Genomic DNA, 19,146 nt, shown 5'->3' on the forward strand with positions numbered 1-19,146 from the left:
TCCATTGAGACTAAGGGGATTTATCCATCCACTTCGTGTCCCACATTCTGCCCAGTCGAATACTCAGACACCAGAGGAGAAAGGCAAGATCTGAGTCTCCGGGCCTCTTAATTATAACAAGCCCTGTTGCGTCAACCTCTCTCCCAGCACTCAGATGCAGCCTCACTTCTGCAATGGCCTAGCTCAGGTGCCCTCATCTCCCTCCTAAACAACACCAACTACCCTGCCCTGTGCTATCTAGTGCCACTGGCTCTCTCCTTTCTCGCCACTCTCCTACTTTGCAACCAGAAGTATCTTCGCAAAATGCCTGTCTGCCTATGTCACACCCCTGCTTTCAATCTAAGGTCTTCCATTGGCCAGTGTGGTCTGCACTGCCAGCCTCTCCAGACATACCCTGCCCTCTCAGCCCACACCACTTGCTCACCATCCTTCAGACAAAGCACGCTCTCCCCAAAACATGCCTGTCTGTCTGTCCATGATGTCCTTTTTCTACTGCTCTACTTACTGAACTTGATTATCCTTTGACTACAAAGGCTTTCCTGATGCAAAGTGAATCTCACCTATCTCTTCTCATGTAAATAGGCCATTGTAATAACTGTTTATTGACAGCCTTGTTCTCAAAGCTTTATATATATCATCTAATTTAATCTTCCCGATAGTCCTTTGAGATGATGCATTCATCCCATGAAGAAAGTGAGGATTAGAGAAGTTAATGTCAGCTAACCCAAGCCTCTGAATTCGCAAGACCCGTTGAGTTAGCTTTATACATTTCTCTCAGGGTCTAGCTCTTCCTCACTGTAAACTGCACAGCCAATATTTAAACTCAGATTGGCTTGATTCCAAAATGTCCGATTTTATCACACTGCAGTTAGTTACTGAGGTTCTGGGAGTTTCTTAAGGGCAGGATCTGGGTCCTGTTTGTCTTAGTACCTCAAACCCAGAAATTAGCACTCAAACATTTGTTGGAAGTCAGAGGGATAAGATAAGATGGGGGAGGGGCATTATACCCATTTTCTCTAGGAAGTAGTAAAACAGAACTCACCAGTTTGAAATACTTAGTCTGTCCAGGTTTAGATCTCAGTATCTCAACACCATGACTTTGAAGTAGGTTATCCAACCTGCCTAAACCACATGTTCTTTTAGCTGAAGAAATGGTAACCATACTCGCACATGGCTGTTCTGCACATGGCTAAATGTGGTAAGTGTATAGAGTCATTGCTAGGAAAAGAACTCCCTGAATGGCAGATACCAGCGTATGTCCGTGAAGTCTGCCTAGAGAAGACACTTAAAGATTGTACAGAGGATGGGAGTCACGTACAGGCTATTGCTTGTGCACCACTACCATACACCTCCGTGTGTTCACAACTTCTCTATTCAGTTGTGGAAACCACATGGAAAGTCATCTGTGCCAGTACAGTGGGACCTGAGTCTCCCTGGCATTTTCCGTGGCAGAACATGAATCTATCTGGCTGTGCAGAGCCAGGGCACTGGATCCAGAAGCTTCATTGGCACCTCAAGAATTTTTCTTTTTTCCAGAGAACATCTTAACAAATATCGGTTTAATCTACTTGCCTGCAATGGCAAGCCACCCCACCCCCCAACACACACCTGTCTCACCAGGCTTCTCAGTCTTGCTTCTGAGGGCCTTGTAGTGACTGGGAATGGCAAGAGGCTCCTCAGAGGTGGGAAAAGGAGGCTGAAAGCAGAGAGGGGCATGGATGGGAGAATGAGCTGGGGACAGCCTGCTGGTGGACGTTCTCAGGGGCCAGCCACTGTTGGCAAACTGGGCGGCTGCCCAGAAGCCACAGCCATCTGTGAGAGTCCCAGAGAGAAGCACGGGCTTCTTGGGCCTCTTGCTATTGGGTTGTGTGTGTGTGCAGTCACTGCTCAGTCATGTCTGACTCTTCACGACCCCATGGACTGTAGCCCGCCAGGCTCTTCTGTCCATGGGATTTCCTAAGCAAGAATACTGGAGCAGCTTGCCATTTTCTCTTCCAGGGGATCCTCCCAACCTGGGGATTGAACCTGCGTCGCCTGCATCTCCTGTACTGGCAGGCAGATTCTTTACCACTGGGCCACCTGGGAAGGAAAAAAAAGACCCTACCAGATATTGTGCTGGGTGCATTACAACTGCTATCATACTCACACCTCATAATAACCCCATGAGAACAGGCTGACATTTACCCCATTTTGCTGATGGGGACACTGACATCAAATTACTCATCCAAGGGCACTAGCTGGTGAATGGTGGCAGATTCAGATTCAAACAATCGGGCTTAGACCACAGCCCTGGAACACTGGAGAGTTAACCTTTATGCAACTGTTGAGCTAAGCTTTTCCTCAGGTTGTGTCAAGACAATGGATACTACAGCAAGAGCGTGACTCGGTGAAGGCCTGCGGCCTGGGTTCAGGAAAGCGTACACACAATAGCAATTTTGAATAGAGCCTGGAAATGCTATACGATGAATGTTTGTGTTCTCCCCAAATTCATATGTCGGAAACTAATCTCCATATGCTGGTGTTTAAAGGTGGGACCTTTAAGAGATGATTAGGCCATGAGGGTGGTGCCCTCACAAATGGGATTTGTGCTCTTTTGAGAGATCCCAGAGACATCCCTCTCCCCTTCCACCACATGAGGACACGCCAAGAAGACGGCTGCCTGTGAACTCACCAGCTCTCACCAGACACCAAATCTGCTGATGCCTTGACCTTGGATTTTCCAGCTTCCAGAACTGTGAAAAACAAATTTGTATTGTTTATAAGTCACCTAGTCTATGGTGCTCTGTTATACAATAACTAAGACAGGTAAGTACTCAGTGAATCATAACTATTCCTTTTCTTTTCATCCTCCTTTTAAGATGTTTATTCTCCTCTGAATATACTACCCTTGGAAGGAGAAGAGTCATCAACACTGTAGTGGGAATATATCCGTCTAAATTCCACCTATGTGTCCTAAGTCACTTCAGTCATGTCTGACTCTTTGTGACCCCATGAACTGTAGCCCGCCAGGCTCCTCTGTCCATGGGGATTCTCCAGGCAAGAATACTGGAGTGGGTTGCCATGCCCTCCTCCAGGAGACCTTCCCGACCCAGGGATCAAACCTGTGTCTCTTATGTCTCCTGCTTTGACAGGAAGGTTCTTTTCCAGTAGCACAACCTGGGAAGCCATAAATTCCATCTATATACTTGCAGAAATGTAAATCCAATAATAGGAAAACTTCTTAAAAGAGCACCTTGGAGCTTAAATTGTTGGAGGTTGAACAGATCTTTAGGCACCAGAGTCATTTGGGAGAATCTCCTTCTGCTCTGTTTCCCCGTGTGGATTATTAGGATCCTAGAGGGGAAAAACAACTCAGCATGTAGGTTTTTTGGGGGGTGGGGGAGGGATTATGGATATCATCAGCACTCATTAAAATTAAGAAGGAAGCTTATTTTCAACTGCTTTTATTTTACTGATCTTCAGTAATTCCCCCTCTGAATTCCCAGTGTATTCTTCACTCTTTAACAGGTATCATGTCTGCATTATGAAATGACTGACCTGCATCCCATTTCCTCCAGTAAGCCAGCATCTCTGAGCTACTGCCAGGAGCTTAAGGACTTATAAAGCCTCTTTGTACTCATTACCCTCCCCGGTACGCAACACAATGGAAGTAGACAATTGCCACTTAAAAAGGAGACTTAGTGGTGGAAGGTTTCCCTCATTACCTCTGGATCCAGTCTGCCATCGCTTCTGGAAAATGACAGTAGACAGTCACCCTCTGCAACGCCTTGTCCAGTCCGACCATGCTGGCGCTGGAACGGTTTTTCTTACAGGGCGTGGTGACTCCTCTGCTAATGTTCTGCAGTGGTGCTCAGTTACTTGAAACACAGTCAGACCTTCTGTCCACGGCTTCCAATGCCCTGCCCAGCTCCCAGCCTTACCTCTTGCTTCTTCCTGTTTTGATCTCTGTTCCCAACGACAGTGCTTTCAGCCTCTGAATGACTTTGCTGTTGTCCAGTCGCTCAGCTGTATCCTGCTCTTTGGACTGCGGCACGCCAGGCTTCCCTGTCCTTCACCATCTCCCAGAGTTTGCTCAAACTCCTGTCCATTGACTGACTTACCTTTCCTCTTATCTCTGGGCTATTGTTCCTGGTGCCCCACCTGCCTGGCGCTAATCCCCTCCCCCTCCCCCATCTTTTGGATATCGGCATCACTTTTTCAAGAAAGCGTTTTGGAACCCCTTTCGTTTGTCTCGTGACCCGGAAATGAGTTAGAAGAATCTCCATTCCTCCCCTACCACAGCCCGAAATAACTGGCTGCTTCTCTGTAATTTCCATTGGACTGTATGCTCCCTGATGACAGGGAGAATCTGTTCTTTAGCTGATTGCCCAGTGCCTGGTATATAGTAGAGAATCAATAAATACCTGTTGAGTGAATAAACAGAGGTCCCCCATCAGTAAGAAACACAACCCAAGCAGAGAGAGAGAGAGACAATAGGAATTTTTAATGCATGGGAAGTCCTGCAGGGACTCTGGGCAGACCCACGGGGAGCAGGAAGAGGCAGGGGTCCTGCCAACCCAAACATGTCTGGAAAATGAAAGTCCTAAAGACCCAAGCTTCCTCACTGCCAATGATCCTCGGGGCCTCCTTCCTGATGCTGAAGGGGGTCCAACTAGCTCTCCACAGGGCTCCTCCTGGGGTCCACAGCAGGAAGGAAGCCGGGGGGTGGGTGGCAGGAGGAAGGAAGAAGAGGAAAGGCCGCTGGGTCTCCAACTGAAAGCTCCTGCCTCGGGACTCACTGCCATCCGTAAGAAAAAGTTTAAAAAGGAGAGACTTTGATAGAGTCAAATGATACCTTAGAAAAAATAAAAGCTGGGGGCAAATGAAGAATTCCAGTGGTGACAAAGTTCTCCGTTGGCTATCCACAAGAGAGTCTGCTTTGGCCTTGCTGGCAAGCCTCCTCCGTGCGGCCCATCCTCAGCCGAGCTCCACCCCCCCGCCAGGCCCCGGATCCGCGAGAGCACCGCTCGCGCTCCCCCGGAGAGTCTCTGCGCTCGCGGAGGGCGGCGCCCGCCCTCACCGGCCCTTGGCCTCCCCGTACGTGTTCCGGGCCATGGACACCATCTTCTCCTCGCACGTGACTTTGGTGTCCTTGAGGACGCTGTACCACACCATGCCCGCGGGCCGGACCTCCTCGCTGCGGCAGAAGAGGTAGGGCACGGTGTCCACGCGGCTCTGGATGTAGGCGCTTCGCAGGAGGCTGGAACAGTGGCTGCTCACCCTCTCCAGCCGCCGGAGGATCAGGTGGGCCTTCCTGGAAGACAGGAGGGACGGCGATGAAGCTGGAGAAGCCCAGGTCAGAGGGGCAGGACTTCGAGGTGGGCAGTAAAGGTCAGCGGATGGATGAGGGCTTCTTGTCCCAACAGTTTTCTAGCCGTAAGTGTGATATTATGAACGCTTGCTCAAAAATCACTTTGGAATTTGTCTTCATTTGTGCCATGTGCAAAAAGTGAAAGAGAGGACAATTGTATGGATACCAGGAGAGGAGGAGGGGTAGGATGGATTGAGAGATAGGGATTGACATGTATATACTATGGGCTTCCCTGCTGGCTCAGCTGGTCAAGAATCTGCCTGCAATGTGGGAGACCTTGGTTCAATCCCTGCATTGGGAAGATCCCTTGGAGAAGGGAATAGCTACCCACTCCAGTATTCTAGCCTGGAGAATTCCATGTACTGTATAGTCCATGGGGTCACAAAGAGTAGGACATGATTGAGCGACTTTTTCAGTTTCATGAATAAAATAGGTAACTTATGAGAACCTACTGTATAGCATAGGGAATACTACTCATTGCTCTGTGGTGAACTAAATGGGAAGGAAATCCAAGAAATAAGGGATATATGCTTATACGTGTGGTTGATATGCTTATATCATTTTGCCATAAAGCAGAAACTAATACAACATTGTAAAGAAACTATAATAAAAAATAATAATAATAAAAGAGGTGTAAGTTCTGGCCTAACATATTCACTTCTAAAACATAAAACTTATAAGCCTTAGAACTCTAGCCAAGTGATAATTATTATAATGATGATAAATGACAAAAAGAACAATAACTAAAATAAATGAACACCACATGCTAGATGCTGGGTAAGCAATGTATACACACTTTTTTTTTTTGCATTTATTTTTATTAGTTGGAGGCTAATTACTTTACAATATTGTAGTGGTTTTTGTCATACATTGACATGAATCAGCCATGGATTTACATGTGTTCCCCATCCTGATCCCCGCTCCCACCTCCCTCCCCATCCCATCCCTCTGGGTCCTCCCAGTGAACCAGCCCTGAGCACTTGCTTCATGCATCCAACCTGGGTGTATACACACTTTAAAATCTGTATTTAACCTTCACGACAACCCTGAAAATACTATCCTTTCCCCTTAGATTCAGTGGGTATGGAGCCCAAGTTTCAGAGAGATGACACCCCTTGACCACGCTGAAACATCAAGCTGACCACTGACGTGGTCACCCACTAGGTCTGAACAGTCACCCGGTCCCTCTGCCTACTGTCTTACTGCTCTTCCCTCAGACTCTTTTCTCAGAGTCAGAAAAAAAAGCTTGCCTTCTGGGCTTCTCCTTCACGAAAGCCTTTATTTCTGTATCCCCAAAGCAGATGCCTCTCATTCTCCTTGTCTCTAAAACAGTGATAGTAGTTAGCCTTACCTTCAGAAACTGGTTGTGAGATTAACTAAGAGAGATGCCCAAAGGCTGGCCTCGAGTACGCCCTCAGGAAAGGGCGAGAACTGGTGATGATGTCTCAGGATCAAGGTCATGCCGGACACTAGTCCTAGCAAGGATCGCCTTGGACTGTGATCATCATTAGGAACTTATCTAGCGCTCTTCATGCAGCACCAGAGAGAGGTTCCTCAGAGATCTGGTGGCTGCAGAGGAAATTAAGGCAAGCGTCTCTGAGATCACCTAGTCCGAGGTTTCTCAACAGGGTACTGACGACATGTGGGCTGGGTCATTCTTTGCTGGAGGGGCAGCATCCCCACACCTCTGCCTGTAAGATACCTGCTCCCGCAGTCCAAGGCATGACAATACAACTGTGTCCAGACCAAATATCCTCTGCGGAGCAAAATCACTCCATTTGAGGGCTTCCCTGGTGGTCCAGTGGTTAGGAATCCACCTTGCCGTGTGGAGGGGACACGGTTTTGGTCCCTGGTCCTGGAAGATCCCACGCGCCACGGGGCAACTAAGCCTGCACACCGCAACGTTGAAGCCTGCGTGCCCTATCGCCCGAGCTCCACAAGGAGAGAAGCCATCGCAGCAAGAAGCCCCAGCCCCGCAGCTAGAAGAGTAGCTCTCACTCACAACTAGAGGAAGCCCGTGTGCAACAATGACCCAGCATGGCAGAAATAAGTCAAGATTTTAAAAAAATCACCACATTTGAGGACCAACAACATGGTCTCATGAAAGGCGCGGAAATGGAGGCTTTGAGAGGGTCACACCAGAAGTCAGCTTTGCCGTCCGGGTGTCCGGCTCCACGTGGGATCCACTTTCTGCTACATCTCCGCATCCTCAAGATGCCTGGAGGTCCTGAGGGGCCAGAGGCGAGGCCCTCTCCTGCTGTCCTCTGCATGCCCCTTGGAGACCCCCAGGAGGGAGGCATTTTACGACAGCAGACCCCACAAATGGGAGACTGTGTCAGGCACCTGCGTGGCGGCTGCAAAAGGGCCGGGCTTATGTGTGTAGGTCTTGTGGGCACGATTTATGAGGTGCCTTTCAAAAAGTCCTCTTTGTATAGCTCACCACTTGGGTGGAATATTTCCTGAGGTGCCAAGAATTCATAGCTTCATAATCACACTCGCCCCACAGGGCTCTCTCACCTCGGGCAGGCGCCTCCCTGGGGTGGGGGGGCGGGGACCAGAGGAGCTTATTCCCAGGCCTCCTCATTTCAGCGTTTGCTCTGCTCCTTGTGTCCTGGAGAACTTGACTTAACATCTCCAAACCCGCTTCTTCCTTTGACGAGCGGGGTGGGGGTGAAGTGAAAGGAGGCAGAGTCATTGCTTGCTCCTTTGCTGAGCATTTGTTACATGGCAGAGCTCCCACTTCAGTAGGAAAGATACACAAGTGGAAAACTGCAAGGCAGGTGGCCAGAGCAACCGTAAGTGGAGACGCGGGAGCTGTGGGGAACAGAGGACAGTACAGCGGGGGGACTGGGAAATCCGAGAAGACTTCCTGGAAAGGGGGGAACTTGTGCTGGGCCTCCATGATGAGCAGGGTTTGGGCAAAGAAGAGGGAAAGGCATAATCGGAAGGCCAGGGGAAGGCACAGAGAGAAGGGGTTTAGAGATGGAAGACGGTGTGCAAGTGGGCTCACAGGGGGAAACTGGAGAAGTGGCAGGAACCAGGCCACTGGAGCTTAGAAGCTGGGGCACGGGTTGTATAGAGTAATGGTGCACCGCATAGGCTCGAGAGCCTGACTGCTGAGGTTCGCATCCTGCCCCAGACACTTACTAGCTCTGTGCTATTGAGGACGTTATTTCACCAACTGTGCCTCAGTTTCCTTACCCACAAATGGGAATAATAACTAGGTCTACCACAAAGTAGGCAGTAGTGAAAGTTACTCAGTCTGACTCTTGCAAACCCATGGACTGTAGCCTGCCAGGCTCCTCTCTCCAGGGGATTCTCCAGGCAAGAAAGAATATACTGGGGTGGGTTGCCATTTCCTTCTCCAGGGGATCTTCCCGACCCAGGAATTGAACCCAAGTCTCCTGCATTGCAGGCAGTTTTTTCACTGACTGAGCCATGAGGGAGGTCTACCACAAAGGCTGTTTTAAAAATGAAAAAAGAAATCAATGAATTTATAATCAGCCCTCCACAGGGGTAAGTGGGGAGTTACGGAAGACTTCCAAGCAGCAGTTTTAAGAGACAAACTGCTTAAAAACATTTCTGGCTGCGTTGAGGAGAATCAACCTGGGGGAGGGCAAGACCAGCAGAAAGAAACCAGGAAGAGACATGCCCAGGTGTTACGCGTTTCTTGTCACTGTACTTAGGGATGCAGGCCTGTCTCTTTTCCTACTTTTAAAAAGCTACTTATTCTGTTCCCTTATTCATAAAATGGGGATCACATTTGCCCACATTATAGAGTTGAAGCAAAAATTAAATAAGTTAATATGTGCAAAACTCTTAGTAGAAAAAGCATCATTAGTGCCATCACCACCACCACCATGATTTGTGTACTGGTTCAAGCTTTGAGCACTTCTATAAGTCATTGCCAGGAGACAGATAGAAATAGTAACAGCTTCTAATCCAGAAGCAGAGTTCCAGGTTTGAGAATATGCTCGGAGCTATGGGAATATATAACGTGGACATTCAATTATTAATTTGGGGACTCAGACAAATCTTCCCAGGGGGCATAACATCTGAGCTAGTTGTTCAAAGGTAACACACATTTTTCAGGTAGATGGGAAGACAGAGGAAGTTGCTCACTGGTTTAAAGAGAGCATAAACCATCGGGTTTTTTTGAAATGGTTAGTGCAAAGAATGGGTAGGAGACGAGTTAGTTTGGTAGAGAGCAGACCATCCAGACTCTTCTGAGCCGTGGTAAAGTATCCTATTTTGAGGGCAATGGAGAGTCATCGTCTGATCTGCATGTGTGCAAGCATGCTCAGTCATGTCTGACTATTTGTGACCTCAGTGACTGCAGTCCACCAGGCTCCCCTGTCCATGAGATTCTCCAGGCAAGAATACTGGATTGGGTTACCATTTCCTTCTCCAGGGAACCTTCCTGATCCAGGGATTTAACCCATGTCTCCTGTGTCTCCTGCATTAGCAGGTCGATTCTTTACCACTAAGGCACCTGTAAAGCCCCTATTGTCTGATCTACACAGCCACAAAGTCACAAATACAAAATGAGATTGGAAGACAAGTCCTCTAAGATGTCCAAATGCTTTGTCTCCAAGGGCCCAGCCATTCCCATAGAAAGAATCTTGGAACTCAACTGGACAAGCCTTTGTATAGATGGAAACTAAAGATTGAAATGAGAGAACAATTTGCCTAAAGGACCACCTGAAGTTAATAACAAAAGCAAAACTAGAATCAGCGCTCTGAGTGTCTAGAGCTGAGATGACATTTTTGGTTTTGAAGTCCCAGATTCAAATCCTAGTTCTATCACTTAGCTACGTGGATCATGAGCAAGCTCTTCAATGCCACTAACTCCCAGTTACTGCATCAGTAAAGTGAGAACAGCAGTATTTCTGGAAGATGAGAGGACCTGGGTGATTTGCTTAGTTCTCAGCAATGTTAGCCAAGATATTTTGCAGTAGAAAGGACATAGGCTCCAGAGTGTGTTAGGGCAAGCCACTTCTTCTCTATGAGCCTCAGTTTCCTCATTTGTAAACTGGGGATAGAGATACTTATTTTGTAGGACTGCTGTTCAGCTGCAGTGAAACTACTGCTATAAGCGTCCAACAAGGAATATGCACATAACGGGACCCAAACCAATGTTAGTTCGCTTAACTGCCTCCTGCTCTTGCTTCACCGTACACGATGCTTCAACACCTTGATGTGCAGTGAGACAAAGGCCGGAGAATCCACAAGGTGAAGCCATGAAGACAAGGGTTGGAGGTGTTCAGAGGCTGGAGGGGGGTGCGGGGTGAGAGACCGGAGGTGAGACTGCAGGGTAGTACATTGCAAGCAATGGAGATTCATCAGTCAAAGGCCAGGCCTGCCCCCAAGCTTTGCCTGGGAGGGGGGAAAGCACAGGTCAGAGTGACCACTTTTCGCAAATACCAGAAATGAAGTCCTCCTCTCCTTGGAGACAGGACACAGGCCCGGCAGGATGGGAAGCCAGAGGGGAAGGAGGGACAGTGCACGTTAATCTGTCACTGTACCAGCAGGCGAGACTGAGACAGGGATGGCTTGTGAGAGAGTCAGCGGCTGGGCTGGGACGCCGCTTCTCCGGGAACCGCAGGAGCTTAAGTGACTACTCTCTTCCCAGCACCATTACCCACTTCGCTGTTGACACAGTTATTGGACAGAGATCTAATTCTAAGGGGGCCACGGGATGGAGCAAAAGAGGAGAGACAGCAAGGGAACATTTCCGTTGGCCTCTCTCCCTAATCTCTGTCTCCTTGAGCTAAGCCTAAGTCTCTGCGTTAGCTGACCTCAAGCTTAATGAGAGTCAAGGGCATGGCGCAGTTGCAAACACCATGGCTGGAACACCACCTCTGGAAGTAGAGAGGGCAGATTCAGGGAAATAAGGACTTCCATTCGAGCTGCCCCTGTCAGGCCACATCTGGAGAACCCCACTCGCTTCTGGTAAGAGTGACATGTGCAAACTGCAGCCAGATCACGATGCCGAAGGTTGTTTCAAAAGCAAGTCTGCTGCAGAACTGCTGCAAGTAAGAATCAAGTGTGTCCCTGAAGGGGGTGGGCATTTAGGAAAATAGTTATGATGTTCTAATAAATGAAAACAAGAGGGGAGAACCCTGAGGATCAGGGATGACAATGACGACAGGCGACCAAGGACCCACCAGGTGCCAGAAACCTAGGTAACACCTTCAGGGACACAGGAGCATCACGTGGGTCTACGGAAGTAATTGGGCAACTGGGCAAAATGTTTATACATATTTGTTTATAATAAAAAAAAAAGTAAGAGATCTAGTTGTTCTTTAACAGAGGGCTAAATTAACGTGTGATAAATCCATATCATTGAAGGAACCTTTAAAAGGCCAACATATGTACATATGTATCCATAGGAAAAGACTTGTGCTATTAAGTGTAAATAGGCAGAAAACAGAGCAAAACGGATGTATTTGATCTACATAGCAGAGTGGACAGAAATGGAACTATGTGGTCTATAGATGTCAACATATCCTTAAGTCTGAACCAGTTTCCTTATTCATGAGCATATCCATGTCACATCCACATCGATCTCTGGAGAAGTATGTGCACATTGTTAACAATTTTCTCTCTGGGTAGAGACAAGGAGTCCAGGGAATAACATTTCAGTTTGCAATTATACACACACACACACACACATATATATATATACACCTGTCTCATTTACACATTACAGAATGAACAAGAATTACTTTTAAGACAAAATACAATAAAAGGCGTTTCCATTTTGAAAACATGCAACATACACACATTATAAAGCTGGTATGATGAATGTGTGCAATGAAGCCATGGTTTTATGGCTTCCCAGTGGTTCACTGGGGTTACTTTCAGAATATCCACATCAAGTTTAGCCTCAGACCACCCCCATTAAACAGAAAATCAGAAGCTCGGGTACTGCCGTGTAAATATATTTCCTCAATACCAGGTTTGAAATACGATTTGTAAGGTGACTAGCAAAAATATTTACATTTGGCTTTGTGTCCTCCTTGTTCTCTCATAAGAAACCATGAGGCCTTCCAAGAACTCATTTCTAAACTGATGGTAAGAATGACTAAATCTCAACAAACCCAAAAGTATTTCAGTTTGGAACTGATGGAAATTTCAACAACCTCAGATATGCAGATGATACCACCCTAATGGCAGAAAACGAAGAGGAACTAAAGAGCCTCTTGATGAAGGTGAAAGAAGAGAGTGAAAAAGCTGGCTTAAAATTCAACATTCAGAAAACTAAGATCATGGCATCTGGTCCTATTACTTCATGGGAAATAGATGGGGAAAAAATGGCAACAGTGGCAGATTTTATTTTCTTGGGCTCCAAAATCACTGCAGACAGTGACTGCAGACATGAAATTCAAAGACACTTGCCGTTTCGAAGAAAAGCTATGACAAAGCTATATTAAAAAGCAGAGACATCACTTTGCCGACAAAGGTCCATATAGTCAAAGCTATGGTTTTTCCGTAGTCATGTATGGATGTGATAGTTGGACCATAAAGAAGGCTGAGCGCCGAAGAATTGATGCCTTCGAACTGTGGTGCTGGAGAAGACGCTTGCGAGTCCCTGGCACAGAAAGGAGACCAAACCAGTCAATCTTAAAGAAAATCAACCTTGAGTATTCATTGGAAGGACTGATGCTGAAGCTGAAGCTCCAATACTTTGGCCACCTGATGTGAAGAGCCGACTCATTAGAAAAGACCCTGATGCTGGGAAAGATTGAGGGCAGGATACGGGGGTGACAGAGGATGAGATGGTTGGATGGCATTACTGACTCAATGGACATGAGTTTGAGCAAACTCTGGGAGATAGTGAAGGACAAGGAAGACTGGTGTGCTGCAGTCCATGGGGTCACAAGGAATCAGACACAATTTAGCAACTGAATAACAACGAGATAATTATGTACATCGCTATATTATTAGTGGGGGGATGTTCTGTGGGACATTGGTTCAAACTCGTAGTGTCTTGCTCATATTTATCTAAGACATTGTCAGTTTTAAGATATGTTATTGATTTAATAACAGCCTTTCAAGAAATGAAGAAAGAATGCAACATAATGTGCACATTGATTGTGCACAATCCATCTTGATTTCTGAAATGTCAAAATATGCAGGGAAAAAATGAAAATGCATCTGAAATGATAGGAGTATGGTTCTAGGAGGCTAAGTTTGCTCTTGTTTCCAACATCCTAGAAATTCCAAGAGAGTGAATCCACGATATCTAAGGAAAGAGCTAACATAATCTTGGACCGAAGAATGTATACTGACATCCCAGGCTTGAATATTTTCACGAAGAACAAAGCAATGACAATTCATAGCATGTTCTAATCCTTTTCAGATGGGAAAAGCTTCTTGTCTGGTTATGTTGAGAAACAGCCTAGAATGAATCAAGCCTGGAATAATCTCTGTTATCTATTAGCAATGTCCGCCATGGAAACAACAGGGGCTGATAACAGAAATACAATATTTCTACCATAAATGAGATGAAAAGACAACCCTCAGAATGGAAGAAAATAATTGCAAATGAAGCAAGTGACAACAGATTAATCTCTAAAATACACAAGCAGCTCATACAGCTCAATGTCAGAAAGATAAACAACCCAATTGAAAAATGGGTAGAAGACCTATACAGACAATTCTTTGAAGAAGACATACAGATGGCCAATAAACACATGAAAAGAGCTCAACATCGTTCATTAGACAAATGCAAATCAAACCTACAATCAGAATGGCCATCATCAAAAAATCTACAAACAATAAATGCTGGAGAAGATGGGGAGAAAAGGAAAAACTTTGGCACAGCATGTGGGAATGTAAATTGATATAGCCACTCTGGAGAGCAGTATGGATTTTTTTTTTAAAAAAGCTAGGAATAAAACTACCATATGACCCAGCAATCCCACTACTGTGCATATACCCTGAGAAAACCATAATTCAAAAAGACACATGTACCCCACTGTTCATTGCAGCAATATTTACCCCAGCCAGGCCGTGGAAGGCAATTTAGATGTCCCTTCTCAGATGAGTGGATAAAGAAGCTATGGTACATAGACACAATGGAAGACTACTCAGCCATAAAAACGAATGGAGTTGAGTCAGTTCTAGTGAGGTGGACAAACCCAGAGCCTATTATGCAGAGTGAAGTCCATCAGAGAGAGAAAAACAAATACATATATTAACACATATAGATGGAATCTAGAAAAACGGTACTGATGAAAGTATTCGCAGGGCAGGAATAGAGACACAGACATAGAGAACAGGCTTGTGGACACAGTGGAGGAAGGGGAGGGTGGGACAAATTCAGAGCAGCACTAAAGAACATGCATTACCATTCGAAATAAATAACTTGTGAGAAGCTGCTGTTCCCTAACACAGGGAACTCAACCGAGCGCTCTGGGACAGCCCAGAGGGGTGGGGTAGGAGGGGTTCAAGAAGGCGGGGACATATGTATTCTTATGATTGAGTCACACGGCAGAAATTTCTGTATGGCAGAAATCAATGCAACATTGTAAAGCAATTATCCTCTAACCAGAAGAATATATACACATATATAACTGAGTCAAAAAAAAAAAAAAAGAAAGAAAAGAAAGATATTTTGGAAAAATGCAGCAAATATTTTCAAATTAATTAATGTAAAAGTGATTTGTAAAATGTAAATAAAGCATTACATGATATAAAGAAAAACAGAAATATCTAGACATACATTTACTCTATTCACTCATTTACTCAATTTCACTGAAACAAAATCTCTTCAAGTGCTGACTCTCTTCTCCCTCCTCATTAGACATAACCTGAGAGGATTGAGAAGCTCAGGAGTGGTCAAGGGTATTTGACTGGAGCAAATTCTGATCCCTGACCACCTGTAAGTAAAGGTTTTCAGGTCTCCTAATAGGAACCGCATGGCTGGGACAGCTGGGTGTCAGCAGGTCTTCTCTGAGCAGTTGTTTGCAAGAACCTGTGGTTGCCATGGGAACCAAGCTCCAGAGGACATTGGCCTGATGGACTTAGGTAGCAGCAAGAGTCACCCTTTTGTCACTAAACTTTATGGGGGTACCCGACCAAAGATCCATGGAGACGCAGAGAACATTTGGGGGCTTGGTGGTTAGAGGCCAACGGAATCCTAACAGAGCTCATCTCAGGATACTAGGGTGCTCCTGGGAAAAACTCTTACTGTCCTAGCCATCCTAGGTTCCTGAGGAGCCTGCCATGCTGGGCTAGAGGTGAAAGGACACTTCTGCTGCGTCTCTTCTCTGGTTTCTGTGACCTTCAGGGCTGGCTGGTTCCCTGTCTTTGCAGCCAGAAGGGACCTTAGAGTCCAGCCCTTTTATGTTGCAAGTGAGGCTCCGAAGGGAGAGGCAACTTGTCCGAGGTTGCACAGCAAGCGGGTGACGAAGCTACAACAGAAACCCAAGGCAGGGCCTTATTCTTTCTCCTTCACACGTGGATGTTCTGCAGACTTCCAGCCTTTGAGAGGCATGGTACATCTACCCACATGGATCCTCTGTTTAGAACACTGACCCAGCTTTTGGAAGAAAAATGACTCATGAGTAGGGCTCATAAAGAGCCATTATGATATGACTTCTGCTTCGGTCTTCCCTTCTCCTCCTCACCCTGAACTCTCCACTCCCCTGAGATTTGTCCTTCCTGACTGAAGCATATTCTCTTACCTGCCCTCTCTCACCCGTGGGGCTTCCCTGATGCCTCTGTGGTAAAGAATCTGCCTGCAATGCAGGAGATGAGGGTTCGATCCCTGGCTCAGGAAAGTCCCCTGGAGGAGGAGAAGGCAACCCACTCCAGTATTCTTGCCTGGAGAATCCCATGCATAGAGGAACCTGACAGGCTATAGTCCACAGGGTCACAAGAGTCGGACACAACTAAGTGACTAAACCACCACCACCACAAAATATACAACCAATATAAGATACTAAAACTAGTAGCTGCAACACAGAAAATTAAAACCTGAGGCTGTGATAGAGTAGAAATTTTAGAGGATTCCCTGAGGAGGTAGCATTCTAGCTAAGAGCTGGGGCTCTTTGTAAGCTTTATTTAGAAAACAGATTTTTCACTGCTTAAAAAAGAAAGAAAAGAAAGAAAGGACTACTGCCCTTTTACAGATGAAGAGACTCAGGCCCAGAGAGGCCCAGAGCCCAAGGCTGCACGGGGAGTTTATCAGCAGTGCCAGGATGGATCAGGATGCAGCTGTCTTGATTCCTGCTCATGCCAGTGTGGGGCATCAGAGAAACCTCGGATTCCCTCCAGAGACTAGAAAGACCAAAGGAGGAGGAGGCTGGGTGGCACAGGTCGGGGGCTGGCAGCCAGTGGCTGGTGACCAGCTGGCTGGAGGTGAGCGGGTTATCACTGTCCATGACGGAGTGGGTTGTTCTGCCTCTTTGACTGACCAGAAAGGCCTTCTAGAAGACTGATGTCCTGGAGGGTCTTAAGGGATCCCAGAAGATGATAAAGACAAAGTCGGGAGTGAAGCTCTGGTTTAGCTTCCACCCAGATTCCCTGAAGCCTGTGGGAAAAAGCCCAATAAAGGCAGAACGCCTTTCCCCGTGCCTGGGCAAGATGGCAGCCGAGATGACTCACGCTGCAGCTTTCATCTGAGGCCCTGTGCTCCGGTCTGTCTGCTCTCCTTTCGCTTTTATCTGAAGGAGAGGGAGACAGTTACAAACCCAGGATCCAACAGAACAGATAAGGTCTGCCCCAGGGAAAGACCCCTTTCATCCCTCCACCAAGCCTTGAATTCTTCGAAGGTTACCGCACGTGTTGCAGGGGCTCAGGGTGAAAGCTCGGGGCGGCAGCAGACCCCACAGCGAGCTCTGTGTGCCTCCGTGCAGCTCACTTAACCCCGTGGGGGCCTCCAATTCCTTTCCATTCATAAAATGGGGAGGATACCCTATTTTGTCTGTTTTACAGGGTAATTTTAAAGCTATTTAAAGCATAACACGCTGCCCACTAAGTGTTTCAGGAAGCCATGCAATTCTCTCCAGTACCACTGACACGATCCTGGCCTGGAGCACTGGATTTAGTATCACAACAACCTCTGGGGCCTCCCTGCCTCCCTCTGGTCAGGATTCCTCTAGTCCAGGCTGCCAGCGGCTGTCAGAGGGATCCTTTTCCCTTGAAGATCTGATAACATCTCCCCCTGTGAAAAACACTTGAAAAGCTTCCCATTACCCTAGAGAGATAATCCAAACTCTTTAACCCTACTTAAAGGGCATTCGGAACTGGCCTCTGCTGACCTCCCCTGTCTTATCTCTTCCCACTCCTGCTGTCACACACTTTGCACAGAAATTCTTTCAGTTCCTCCACACACAGTGTTTACCAAAGTGTGGAAGGGGTTCCCCTGGGGCAGGAGAAAGGATTTTAGGTGGTACTCAGGAAGATCACAGGTCCAGCATTAAACAACAATGAATCACAACCGGGAAAAGCATTTAGATTCCCTTTTTCAATCCCTTGCCCTCCTCCAGATTACTTTCAGAAGGAAAGGTTTAATTCCGGACTGTGTTTTAAAGTACTTCTCTAACACTCACTAATCTTCCCTTTTAGAAGGAAAGCCTCAGGCTCTGAGAGGCTTAAGTGGCATTGTTTTCTGGCATTTTGTTTTTCTTCCATTGAACTGAAGGCTTAAGTTTAGTTTTTATTAAGGGGAGACAGTGCTCGGCTTCCCTTCACACAGTGATACAGTGCTTCCTTTTCAAACATACTTGCTAATACGTGGGCCTAAGGACAAAATAGAAAATAAAGTGCAGATAGTATGGAACTAGGGTAAAAATCATGAAGTGAAAGTGTTAGTCGCTCAGTCATGTCCGACTCTTGGCAACCCTTTGGACTGCAGCCCGCCAGGCTTCTCTGTCCATGGAATTCTCCAGGAAAGAATACTGGAATGGGCTGCCATCCCTTCTCCAGGGGATCTTCCCCAAACCCAGGTAGTGAACCCGGGTCTCCCGCATGGCGGGCAGATTCTTTACCATCTGAGCCACTAGGGAAGCCCACAAAAATCATAAAGGTGGAGGCAAATGATAAATTCAAAATTAACGAGGTTTTAACCCCTGCTCTATGTAGCATTATACCTCTGAACATTTCACAGGCTACTCCTTTGGCCCCAGACCCTCCGGTCGTTGTCTTCTTCCATGTGCCTGACCCCAACTTACCCTGTAGGCCTAACAGTCTCAGTTCTTGAAGGGCCTTCACTGGGCTACCCAGGCTGGGTGTCTGTGCCTCACCTCCCCAGAGGGCTCCTCTCTGTCCTTTTGACCCTTATTATTCCTATTCTATTTTTTTTAATTGGACGAAAATTGCTTTACAATGTTGTATTGGTTTCTGCCATACAACAACACGAATCAGTCATAATTATACATACATATATATGTGTGTGTATATATATATATACCTCCTCTCCTTCTTGAGTCTCTTCTCCTTGCTTCCCATTCAACTCCTCTAGGTCGTCACAGAGCGCGAGGCTGGACTCCCCGTGTTATGCAGCAGCTATCTATTTTACGCATGATAGCGTATATATGTCAGTGCTCCTTTTTCACTGTGTCCCATCCTCTCCTTCCCCAGCTGTGTACACAGGTCTTTTCTCTATGTCTGCATCTCCATTCCTTCTCTGCAAATAGGCTCATCAGTACTATTTGTCTAGATTCCATATATATGCGTTAATATACGGTATTTGTTTTTTCTATTCTTTGCCACTGCTTAATTATGTGGAACAGCGAGCTACACATAGGTAGGGGCTGCTTCTGCCTTTTTAACAGTACATGATC

General features: G+C 46.6%; 1 protein-coding gene across 3 annotated transcripts in view; it reads right to left on the reverse strand.

The window, feature by feature from the left end:
• Positions 1-4,462: 4,462 nt before the first annotated feature.
• ASTN2 (astrotactin 2) overlaps positions 4,463-19,146 on the reverse strand; it is a 989,097-nt gene continuing 974,413 nt past the window's right edge. For all 3 annotated transcript variants that reach the window (XM_043453335.1, XM_043453336.1, XM_043453334.1), the window contains one exon: positions 4,463-5,293. In XM_043453335.1, the coding sequence (XP_043309270.1) occupies positions 5,056-5,293 (238 nt within the window). In that variant the 3' untranslated portion in view covers positions 4,463-5,055. The remainder of the gene's footprint in view (positions 5,294-19,146) is intronic.

This window comes from Cervus canadensis, chromosome 30, assembly GCF_019320065.1.
Source record: "Cervus canadensis isolate Bull #8, Minnesota chromosome 30, ASM1932006v1, whole genome shotgun sequence".
In the NCBI taxonomy this organism is placed as follows: Eukaryota; Metazoa; Chordata; class Mammalia; order Artiodactyla; family Cervidae; genus Cervus; species Cervus canadensis.